The sequence below is a fragment of the Coffea eugenioides genome, chromosome 7 (genome assembly GCF_003713205.1).
Source record: "Coffea eugenioides isolate CCC68of chromosome 7, Ceug_1.0, whole genome shotgun sequence".
Taxonomy (NCBI): Eukaryota; Viridiplantae; Streptophyta; class Magnoliopsida; order Gentianales; family Rubiaceae; genus Coffea; species Coffea eugenioides.
In genome coordinates, this window is record NC_040041.1 from 13056827 (window position 1) to 13068901 (window position 12075).

The window sequence follows — 12075 nt, forward strand, 5'->3', positions numbered from 1 at the left end:
AGAGAAAAGAATCCAATATGAAGTATGAAGCCTCGGTCAGGAGAAATGGTGGTGGTATATATAATACGGGGAGATCGTGGGCTAGAGTTTTACGTAAACAAACGTGGCAGAACAAGGCCTTAAACAAGGCTGTTTGCGTGGAAGTAACTGAGTCGAAGATGGATTGATTGGGACACGTGGCATTTGATTAAGGTTGTTTTCATTGTGTTCGACTGTTTGCGGAAACAGACCGTGGAAAATGTGGACGTGGGATATTTTCCTAAAAGGAGAAGGTTAAATAGTTTGATATCTTCTTGAGGTCTTGCGTGGTTTGATGGGGCAAACCTGTGAAAGCCACGAGTACCTAACGGATCTGGTTCTTTGACGGACATGATCTTCTGGAAGGACATGTGGAGGAAGAATGGTGGTGGTAGATTATTCTATTCTTCAATTTATTTCATGGTGGTGTGCTGTGGATTTTTTTGAGGGTACATTGAATGGTTGGATGCAGGGGAGGCATTCGGATCAATATTGGATTGGCGGGTCAGGTCAAAACTCGAGTACAACAAGAGACCTGTTGACCCGAATACGATCCGTTAATCGTTGACAGGTTAATAAAATACTGTAAAAGTGTTTTTTCCAAATCAAATCTGAAATAAATTAAGACACTTTAAAAGGTGAAAATAATATAATACATCATTTGTCCAAACATAACAATTTCAACTTCACACAAGTTAAACAAATTTATTTAGAATTAAGTGGTTAATGCCTTTGGAAAATAAAAGAATAACGTTGTTTAGTTAGATAAATTATTTTTTATATTTATTAAATTATTTGTAATTCATAAATAGGTTATCGGATCAATCCGTGGGTGATCTGAATTCGACCTGTTTTTCAGATTTGATCCGAACCTGCTCAACCTCAACTTAAACCCATTAATTTTATATTAGTTCGTATCGTATTTTAAGGTCAAGTTAGAAATTGCCACTCCTAACTGGAAGGTTAGGAACGAGGGAAGGAGAGAAGATCTGGGATAATCGAGAATACAGTTAGTTTCATGAAAGATTCACTGTCTTCATAAACAGTAAGAGACAGACTTAGTATTGGTGATCCTAGGTGAGATCGGAAGGGTGATGGATAAAATGTAGATCATCATAGCTACCTTTCATGTAGAATATTGTACAATAGCATCCTTAACCTTAGGAAAATTGCACTGATTTTCCATATTGCAAGGGTTTGTGTAACAAATCAACCCAAGAATTGGAAGACTATGCAATACTATTCAAATACGAATGGGCATAATAATTCAAGAATTGGAAAATTATGCAATACTAATATAAAATGAAAGGGCATAGAATAGTTAATTGATGAAATAATTGTCCCTTTATTCATGACTTCGCGGCTCGCCTTCCTAATGACCGCCAAGCCCTCCACTTGGCTAATCACATTCAGTGTTACTACTTCTATGTCCTCCATATCCTAAGAATGCAGAGCAATTCTAGCCCATTGAAAATCTAAAAAGAAAAAGATGAGAGCATGAGATTAGTTTACAAAATAAAGGAGATAAAGATTAATTTATGACCACTGTATGGTGTTTTGTAGAATGGAAAGCAAAAGTAAGTGGGGAGAGGGGTCAAGGGGGGGCCATAAGGATTGGGAAAGGCAGGGATGTTAGGTTTCTTCCATGTCTCTCTCTTTGAAACCTTTCATCATTTATTTGAGTATAAGGATTTCTGTTAAGGTTATTATGTGTATTTTACTCTACAAAAGGAAGTGTGTGCAAATTTCAAAAGGTGTAGGGTACTGCCTAGAATCGTTAAATCCATTAAGGGAGGTTTCTGAAATTATCTTGCAAAATAGTGTGTAAATTAGACTGGTGATATTTGCTAGGGATCGCAGCAAATCGGATATTCTCAAAAACCCCTTGTACCAAACTATAACCCACATATCCAAGTTTTTTTTTATTAAATCCTATCGAGTACCCCTACAGATTTTAATTTTCATTACCAAACTCTCTCACTTTTGGATTTAGATTATTCATCAGGTACCCTCTACCTGCTAAGTTGAATAATTCAGAAAAAGATAATTAACTATTATCAAACTAAAATTAATACATACATAATGTTAAATCAAGACATTATGTTAAATTTTAAACTTCGGTAGAGTTATACATGAGAGGAATTCAACATTTTATGAAGGGCAAAATGCCTATGCTATATATATATATATATATATATATATATATATATAAGGTTTGAGATTTTTAAGGCTCTCTTACCAAACCCTATCGGATTATTCATTGATTACCCCTCATCAATATAATGTCCTAATGGATTATTTATCGGCCATCTAATTGGATTAATCATTGGATCGAGTACTTGCGGGTATCGGATTTTATCCTACCCATTACTATCCTTGATATTTGCATTCTAAAAATAATCATTGTACTCCACTTTGATATTCTATTACGTGAAGGAAGATAAGGTGCCAAAGGATTATTTTGGAGTTCAAACATCATTTGCCGTAAATCATATCGAGAAGAGCAAATTATCTGGATGGCCATCAAACTTTTGGAATTATCGAGTTTTAATCATTGAACTGTTAAAAGTCTAGTTTTGACCACTGAAATATTTAAAGTTTAGATTTTGAGTCATTCCATTAGATTTTATTGTTAAACATGACAGATTTGAGTGCTTGCACGATTTGACAAGATAAAATTTGATGGAATGATCCGAAATCTAAACTTCAAATAGTTCGATGGCCAAAACTAGACTTTTAATAGTTTAGTGATCAAAACTCGACGATTCCAAAAGTTTAGTGGCTATTCGGATAGTTTGGTCTATCGAGAATTATGTTTTTGAAACAATTCTCATTCTTCTCTTTTTAGATTTAGGAGATTTTGTTTAATGTATTTCTTTTAAATGTTTGTTAGGAGGAAAGCTAATAGTATTAATCGCGTACTTTATTATGTTCTAATCAATAAATGATTATAATTGAAGCATTAGCTTTCTTTTGTAGCTTTTGTTAATGGTTCAAATAATCTTCAACCAATTATGTAGGGTACGTTTGGATTGGTGTTTTTGAGCCTGTTTTTGAAAAACTGTTTTTCACATTCCAAATGCTACAGTAAATGTGTATTTCAAAAACAACTTCAAAAACACCAATCCAAACAATATATCAAAAACAACTCCAAATATATTTCAATTATGCATATTTAATTTGTATATTTTAATAAGTATATTTCAATTTGTATATTTTAATTATGTATTTTATATGTATATATCAATTATATTTTAATATATTTTAATATGTATATTTCAATTATGTATTTTAATATGTATATTCAATTATGTATATTATATATATATTATATTAATATAAATATATTTATTTCAATTATGTATAATATTATATATATTATGTCAATTGAAATAAATATTATATATTTATATAAATACATTTATTTATATATAAATTTATAAATATATTTATGCAATTTTGTTTTATAATATATATTAATATGTATATTTCAATTATGTATATTATATATAAATTAAATTAATATTAATGTATATTATATATATTATACATTTCTAATATTATATATTTACATATACATATCATAAATATTTTATTTTATTTAAAATATATTTTTATATATTTATAATATATTTACATAAATATTATATGTTATATAAATTATATATAATATATTATATAATATATTATACATTTATATAAATGTACATTTATACATAATATATAAATATTTATGTATATTTATAATATACATTTATATTATATATTATATATAATATAATACATTTATAATACATTTATATATTTATATTAATATACATAATATTAATTTTACATTTATACATAATATTAATACATGTATACATTTATATTAATTATATTAATACATTTCAACATAATATTAAAACATATTTATAATATATTAATTTATACATTTATATAATATTCATTTATAATTTATGCATTTTTAATAACATACACTTATACATTTAAATATACATTTATATTATGTGTTATATATAATATAATACATTTATACATTTATATTAATATACATAATATTAATTTTACATTTATACATAATATTAATGCATATATACATTTATATTAATTATATAAATACATTTCTACATAATATTAATATATATTTATAATATATTAATTTATACATTTATAATAATATACACTTATAATTTATAATATATTTATAATATTCATTTATAATTTATACATTTATAATAATATACACTTATACATTTATAAATATATTTATATTATGTATTATATAGAATATAATACATTTATATATTTTTATATGAATATATAAATATATTTATTTATAAATGTATTATAAATGCATAAATGTATATTTATATAAAAATTATAATTTATAATTTATACATTTATATAATATTCATTTATAATTTATAATTTATAATAATATACATTTATACATTTGTAAATATAAATGTATTATAAATGCATAAATGTATATTTATATAAAAATATAAAAATTATAATATTCTAAAAATACTCAAAAATATGTTTCAAAAATACCTCTAAAAATAATCCAAAAAAATCTACAGTAAAAGTTTTTCATATAGTTTTTGAAAAACAACCCCAAAAACAACCAATCCAAACGGACTTGTTTTTCAGATTCGAAATGCTACAGTGGTGTTTTTGAAAAACAACCCAAAAAACAGCTAATCCAAACGGAGCCGTAATCTCTGTTCAATGATTAAACACCATTTGTTATCGTCTCTCTTTTTTTTTTAGGAAAAAAAAAAAGCAGCTATGCACCTTAAATTTAAAGGCCTCAATTGTGGTCAATGCCGACATTATTAAGCAGAAAAGTGGTGTTAATTATGGGCCGTTTGTTCTCTTCTACTTGATCTTTCATTGTAGTTGGAAGTTGGAACTAAAGTAGGTGACGGAGAACACACTTGGACCAATCAAATCCGCACATGTTAAAACTATACCGTACAACGAGTCCTATATAAAAATAAATTAAGCACTAGATATTTAATTGGAAGTGATTGATTAGACTTTCTCTTTGCAGCACAATTTTTTTTTTTTTATGAGTTGGAGAATTTTCTTGATCAAACTTATTAATGAGACTTTCTTTGTCTTCCTCAAATGAAGACAACCTTTCCACCATATGAGTTGAGAATTTCCTCTTTGGTATGGTCTCATCCTTATGACTTATTTATTGACTAAAAATCACACCATGAAGGATTGCAATATTGCATGCATCATAAAAGGATGACCGTTGAGACTTGAGTGTTTTTAGACGTATTCTAAGAGTGCATCTGCGTTTTTCTGGAACTTGGGGAATTTCGTCGCTACATGCCCACGTGCAATATGAGTACATGCAAAATTAGAAGAAATGTTGCTTAATGTCTTGAATCAAAATAAGAGATTTAATATTTTACAGTAAAATTTTTATTATCTTCCACGAAAAATAACCAACCAAATATGTGATTCTTGAGGTGATGTGATTCTTGAGGACGGAGATAGAATATGAGATAATTTCTGAATCCTTCCGCATAGTTTGTAAAAACTATATAGATAACTTTTTTGATTAATTTTTTCTATATTCACAGTGTATAACATTGGACGAATGACAACTATGCAAAATTTGAATTTGAAATTCAACTTTTGTATACATGTCATGAATCCAACGATGATAGTGTATACAATGTCAGTGTGTATAAGATTTACTCTAACTTTTTTATATACTTGTTAGTGTAAAGATTTTTTTTACACAAGTAAGTTTAGATCAATGGCACATAAATTGAATTCAAATTTAAAATTCAAATCATGTATATTTTACATACATTCAAAACTGTTAATGTAAAAAAAATCACTACACTGTCAAGATATAAAAAGTTAATCCAAATTATGGTAAATATGTTTGGTTCCCCATAGAATTGGGGTTTAGAATTGGAATTGGGCCCCAAATTCCAAATTTGTTGTTTGGATACTGCTTCATTCAAAAAATTAGAATTGAATCTGAATTTTACGGGGTCCAATTCCATGAGTTGAATTCTTTGCTGGACCAAAAGAATTCTAATTCCAATTCCACAACTAAATCTTGAGAAACGGGTCTACACGCGGATCTTGTGGGTAAAAAATTAAAAACGGGTCAACTATGTAAGCAGCCTCTCTCCCGATCTAACTAATCATTTTTCCTCAGCCGCAAGTGCTTCTGCTCTCCGCCTTCACCTCCACCCTAACTGCTCCGAGTGCTCTCTACTTACCCGTGCCTAATTTTCTCCAACTGGGTTCTTCAGTCCGGAAGGTAACAACTAAAAGCTCACTCTTTTTTCCCTTTGCCTTCGATTTTTAACTTTGCAGCATTGAATATTGAATTCTGAATTTCTTTGACTGGCAAAATCTTTGTACAAGAGAGTGATTTGATGTCTTTCTTCAAGAGAATTCTGAATTTCTTTGACTGTGTAATATCTCTCTCTCATTCGCTCACTTTCTCTCTCACACACAGCACGCACTGCTCTTCTCTGTGCTCTGCTCTGCTCCGCTCTGCTGTTGCCTTTTGGCCTTTGGGGGAACTTACAGCTTGCTAGTTGCCTCTGGTGGATTTCAATCTTTTTCTCTGCTTCTCCTTTCTAGTGGCTTCAAGGATAAGCGATTTGGATCTTGGGCTTCTGGTTTTCTCACAGTAAGTTCAAAGGCTGTGCCTTTTCTTCTGTTTCGATGTGATTCTCGGGTTTTTTTAGCGTTTTAGTGATTTTGCTGGCATTAATGTTTTATGGGTTGTTTCTAATTTAGCTACTTGCTGTAGGTTTTTGTAATTCTGGACTAAATTTAACTTTTACTTTTGAAAAATTGCACTTGTCTCTCTATCTCATACGAGTGTGTAGCATCAACCCAACAATTGAAAACTTGTTTAATAACAGGAAGGGAAGAGGATATAATAGTTAATTGATGAAACAATTGGAGCAGCAATCATTTCCATCATTTACCCAACCTTCATTTGGCTAACCATATCCATTATTACTGTCTCCTATGTCCATCACAATATAAAAATGCAAAGTAAATCAGCTCATTCAAAAACTAGATAAGAGGGAAATAGAACGAAGGAGAGGTGAACGAGTGACTATTTTACAATATCAAGGACAAAGGATTTAATGTAGGACCATTGTATGGTGCTTTGTCCAGTAAGGAGCAAGCAGCGAATTGAAGTTATAAGGAGTTGGAAGAGGTAGAGATTTTAGCTTTTTTGTTTTGATAAAAAGAAAACTTTATTAACAGATTGTTAGAAATTATCTAGGATGATTTTATTTACATAATTACCTTAATGACAATTTAAATATGCATTATAAATTATAAATTTTCAATTCAATGCGCACAATGGATTTGAAAAATATAAGAAATTAAGGAATAGAGAGTTTAGGTTTGTCCTGCTTGCCTCTCCTTGGAACCTGGCTATATGAATGAGAATATATGGATTCTATCAAGGTTAATTACCACAAATGATTTGCTCTACAAAGGGAGGAATGTCTAAATTTTAAAAAACATGGGGAACTGTTTGAAATTTTAAGAAACTTCAACGGAGGCCTATGAATTATTTCTCGCTTTAAATTTAGCACATTTTGTTTGTTATATTGCTTATTTATGCTTGTCAGAAGAAATGGTAATCATTTCAGATCACCTATTAATTTATTATGTTCTGAATTATGATTTTATTTGACGCATTAGCTTTCTTGTATAGCTTTTAATTTGTTATTAGTTCAAAATGATATCAACCAATCAAGTTGTACCATGTAATGTCTATATTTTTTTTCATAAGAAAAAATCCACTCATCTGTGCTCCTTAAAGGCCTCAAATATGGTCAAATGCTGACAATGTTGAATAAGAGCAAGTGGACAAATTAGGGCCACTTGCCCCCTCCTAGTGAGACAAATTATGCACGAGGCTTTATCTACCTATGTAGTAAAAGCATGAATGGGTTTGTTAAGATGAATGGTTGCTGTGCTGACGTGGTTGAATGGGATTGATTCAAGCATGGTCGTCTATCACGAGGATCTCACGTGCTGAAGCTGAAGAGAAGAATTGGCTTGTTATCTTCCTTCTCCCGTCTCCTCTCTCTCTGGCTTCTCTGTTTCTTCTCCCCCTTTCTCTTCCTTTTTTATGCCTGACAATCACGTCAATTTCTTCCTTATTTTCACTGTAGATTTCTTCCTTTTATCAGTTATTTGTACTTGCAGACATGAAACCCACAAATTTTTCCATAGATTAGGTGTACACTTTTACCCTAAAATTCAGGGATTTTTTGCCCAAAAAATGGTCACTCGTCTGATTCACTAAGCCCGTACGTACCCTTATTTCTCAACCTTCAGATCTTTGTCAACAATTTCTGACTCTCAATTTTACTCTCTCGGCTTCGATTTGATGGCTGCTTAGTAAGAGGGAAGTAGAATCAGTATTAAAAACCGAAGGAATAGAAAAGGGCGCTTGAGGTTAGAGGCTTTATAGGATGTAAATCTTATTTCATTTTCTCATAGGTGAAAAGAAAAATAGAGAGGTTTCTTGCCTTTTGGTGTATTCCTCTATGGTAAAGAAAAATTTAAAACTTGTTTGCTTTTTTCCTCTTCGCATAGCAGACACACGAATGCTACACAATTAGTGTTTGGTTTTTTTTTTTTTTTGGTATTTTCAGCTTTGTTTGGAAAGTGGAAAATCTTTGCAAGTGTGGTGCCTTTTGTTCCCTACACTATCTCATCTCCCATCCATGCAATTCTTTTTTTTCCCAGAAAAAGGAGAGAATCAAAGAGGGGAAAGCACTATACAGCTCCCCTCCCCACCCCTATTTAGCAAAAAACACGAAGAAAAGCTCACACTTTCGTATCAATTTTCAGCCATTTGATGAATTTATTGTTGAGTTTTTCTAGCCTTTTTTTTTCCCAAAATTGACGTCCTAGCAGAAATGTTTGCTTTTGTTATTATTGATTGTTTTGTAAGTTTGAAAGAACCAAGAAGAAGCACAGCAAAGTAAACATCCAGTGTTTAAGGTGTGTGATCATCTCTTACAATAGTAGCATGCTTTGTATTTGATGATTTGCTTCTAAAGGTAGCTTTACCACTACACTGGTTTAGTTTTCTGAAAATTTACATGTCCTATTGTTATGGACTATTAGATGATTTGAGAGATGTTCTTTAGCTTACTGTTTGGTCCTAAACAAAAATGATTTTACTTTTGCCTTTGTGTTTGTATGCTGAATGATCCTTTAATGTCTTGCAATGGCTCGAACTATCTTTAAATTCCATTGGAAACAATACTTTGATAGACCTAGAAACATTAATTTCATCGATTGTTTTTGACTTTTACTGCATTGTCATGTTAGTGACTATCATAGTTATAGGACCAAAGACCAGTTAAAGAGTATTTCCCCAGCTTCTACTGTCTTGGTTCTAATTTTCCACATGTTTTGGGGCTCAACAAGTAGAATCTGCACTCAAATCATGATTTGTTTGATATAACTTGGTTTCTGCTTAAATTTTGGTTTTAGGACCTGGTCATGCACTGATTAATCCCTGGCACAGATAAGCACTGCTGAGTTCCATGCCTTGGTTCATTGAAAGGGGATTGTTCAATGGACGGATCCTAACTTGGGGGGACAAAAACTTTTAACATACCTTAGTTTTCAATTATTTTGCAGCTTCCTTGTTACATTAGTTTCTCTGGTATTGCACATGGACATGGCCATTGCTTTAATTACCCTACTGCTATAATAGTTTGCACGTGGACATGGTTTCTCAACATGACGACAATTAAGATCTTCCATGTTCTATTAATTTTAAAAATGAGAGTTATAGGGAATTTTTCAATATTTTTTACACATCAAATTGGGCCTGAAAATTTCTAGTTTTCACTGAGAAATACACAAATACACATCTTCTTCCAGATATCTCCAAATACTGAATGATCCAAAAACATGGCCATGGACTGGGTTGATTGTGTCAATCAGACATTGTCTCTGTGTTGATCTAGGTTAGACTAATTCATCCATATTATTTTCCTATAAAGACTTCCTTTTCTGCATTTTTATCTTCTGAGTTTTTAACATTCTGAAACATTCATTCAGAATTTTGGAAAAAGTAATGTGAAAATGGCTCTTCCATTGAAATTTATTTGGGTAATTAGAAATGCTTCTGGTATTAATACTTTTTACATGCTTTTCCTTCTGAATAATTTAATTTTTCCTTTATAGATCTAGATTGGGTTAATATTTTTCTTAGTTCGGCTAGTTGTTCAGATCTCTTCTGATTTTGAAAGTATTTTTAATAATGTATTTTTCATGTATTTTTACTACTACAATTTACTGGATGTGTTCTCCTAAATCTGGTTTTTATGAGTTTCATAATTCTTCCTGTAGTTTTGATTTTGTGGTACTTACAAGATATGTTTTGAGATCTAAATCAATTTTATATTTTTCTTAGTTTGAACAGTTCTTTTAAGATCTTTGATACTTTTTCTGTAATGTATTCTCTTGTATTTGGTTCTTATGAGTTTCTTAATTCTCCCTGTATTTTTTGTTGATTGTGTATTTTTGGTTGGGCTTTTATTTTTCTTATTTCGATTAGTACTTTAAGATATGTTTTCAAATCTGTTGTAATTTTTATTTTTCCTTGAAATGTATTGCTAAGGTTTTTTCTGCTACCTCTGATCCAGAGATCTTGTACCTTTTCTGGTGGTTCTACTGCTACTACACTTTCTAACTATGAATTTTCTTTCATTGTATGTGTTGGGTTGCATATTTTCTGGTCTGGCTGACTTCTGATCAACCACCGTTTACCTCTTCTTCATCAGACCGGAATCCAGTTTAATGGTAGTTTATCTATAATACAAGACGGAGCCAAAAAAGAATTACAAGAGACGAATTTCTCAGCCCACGAGTGGATGGAAAAATGGTTTATCACTCCAGCTTTGTTGTTGATGAAGGGATTGCCAAAGCTTGTGGATGCCCTCTTCTTCCTCTAAAAAGTCATATAAAGGGACCTGCTCCAGCATCAGATACCACTGACATTGTTGATGAAGCAATATCATTTTTCAGAGCTAATGTCTTCTTCAAAAACTTTGACATCAAAAGTTCAGCTGATAAGCTTCTTATCTATTTGACATTATACATAAATGTGGCTTTAAAGAAGCTAGAGGGCTGCAGAACTTTGGCTGAAGGAACGAAGGCAATTATTAACCTGGGTTTGGAAAAGGTTCCTGTGCCTGGAGAGTCTGGCTTTCCCTTTCCAGGGTTATTTACACTACCACAATCTCAAAAAGAGGCGGAGCTGTTCAGAAATTATCTGAGGCAAATTCGCGAGGAAACAAGTGGAAGACTATTGAGTGTTGCATACAGGCACAACGGGACTCCTAATAAATGGTGGTTGGCATTTGCAAAGAGAAAGTTCATGAATATTAGTAATCCATAAGGAAGTGGCCCCAGTATTCTGATGTTCCCGAGTGCAGCTCAATTGTCTGCATCCCCTGCCCATGTCCTGTAAGCATAGGACAACAACTTTGCATAGAAAGACAATGCAGAATCTTTGTGTTTATGTTATTATTTTTCAATTTTGACATTTCTGTCAGTACTGTTGAATGAATATCACCAAAAAAAACAAACAAAGTATGTTTTTCTTCTAGCTAGCTCCTTTTTTCCCAGCTTGGTGATCTGTTTCAGTTTCAGCTTTTTTTTTTTTCTTTTTTTTTCTGTTGTTTATTAAATGTGGGATTCTTCTGTAACTAGATATGGTTAAAGAGTTTACGTACTGCAGAACAAAGCTCATCAAAAATTTGCAAGTTTCTTGGCTTTGTACGACAATTAATTTGTAATTTGTGTAAAAAAAAATTGTAATTTATGTGCTTTGCTGTGTAATTAATGTGTTGTTGTGTGGCTTTGGGAGGAAATTTCCTGTATAATTACCAGCATTGCGGGTTTCCTTTCTACAAGGTCAATGAGCTTAAACAGCATTATGATTTATGAGAAGGCAATTGAGATGCAATACTCTCATCAGTACTTTACAGAGAGGCTTCATCAAAC

At 31.3% G+C, this 12075-nt stretch overlaps 1 protein-coding gene across 4 annotated transcripts; it reads left to right on the plus strand.

The window, feature by feature from the left end:
- Window positions 1-6208: 6208 nt before the first annotated feature.
- On the plus strand, window positions 6209-11856 carry LOC113778300 (actin-related protein 2/3 complex subunit 3). 4 transcript variants are annotated; one of them, XM_027323656.1, is made up of 3 exons: window positions 6209-6319; window positions 6521-6697; window positions 10851-11856. In XM_027323656.1, the coding sequence occupies exon 3, from the start codon at window positions 10949-10951 to the stop codon at window positions 11465-11467; it is 519 nt and encodes a 172-aa protein (XP_027179457.1). In that variant the 5' UTR covers window positions 6209-6319; window positions 6521-6697; window positions 10851-10948; the 3' UTR covers window positions 11468-11856. The 4 variants fall into 4 exon arrangements, with proteins under 4 accessions (XP_027179457.1, XP_027179459.1, XP_027179460.1 ...); XM_027323658.1 differs by lacking the exons at window positions 6209-6319; window positions 6521-6697 and adding exons at window positions 8369-8499; window positions 9946-10031; XM_027323659.1 differs by lacking the exons at window positions 6209-6319; window positions 6521-6697 and adding an exon at window positions 8874-9051.
- Window positions 11857-12075: the final 219 nt, after the last annotated feature.

Coding starts and splice junctions, on each gene's coding strand:
- LOC113778300 (XM_027323656.1), top strand. CDS start 10,949: ATGGTTTATCACTCCAGCTTTGTTGTTGATGAAGGGATTGCCAAAGCT.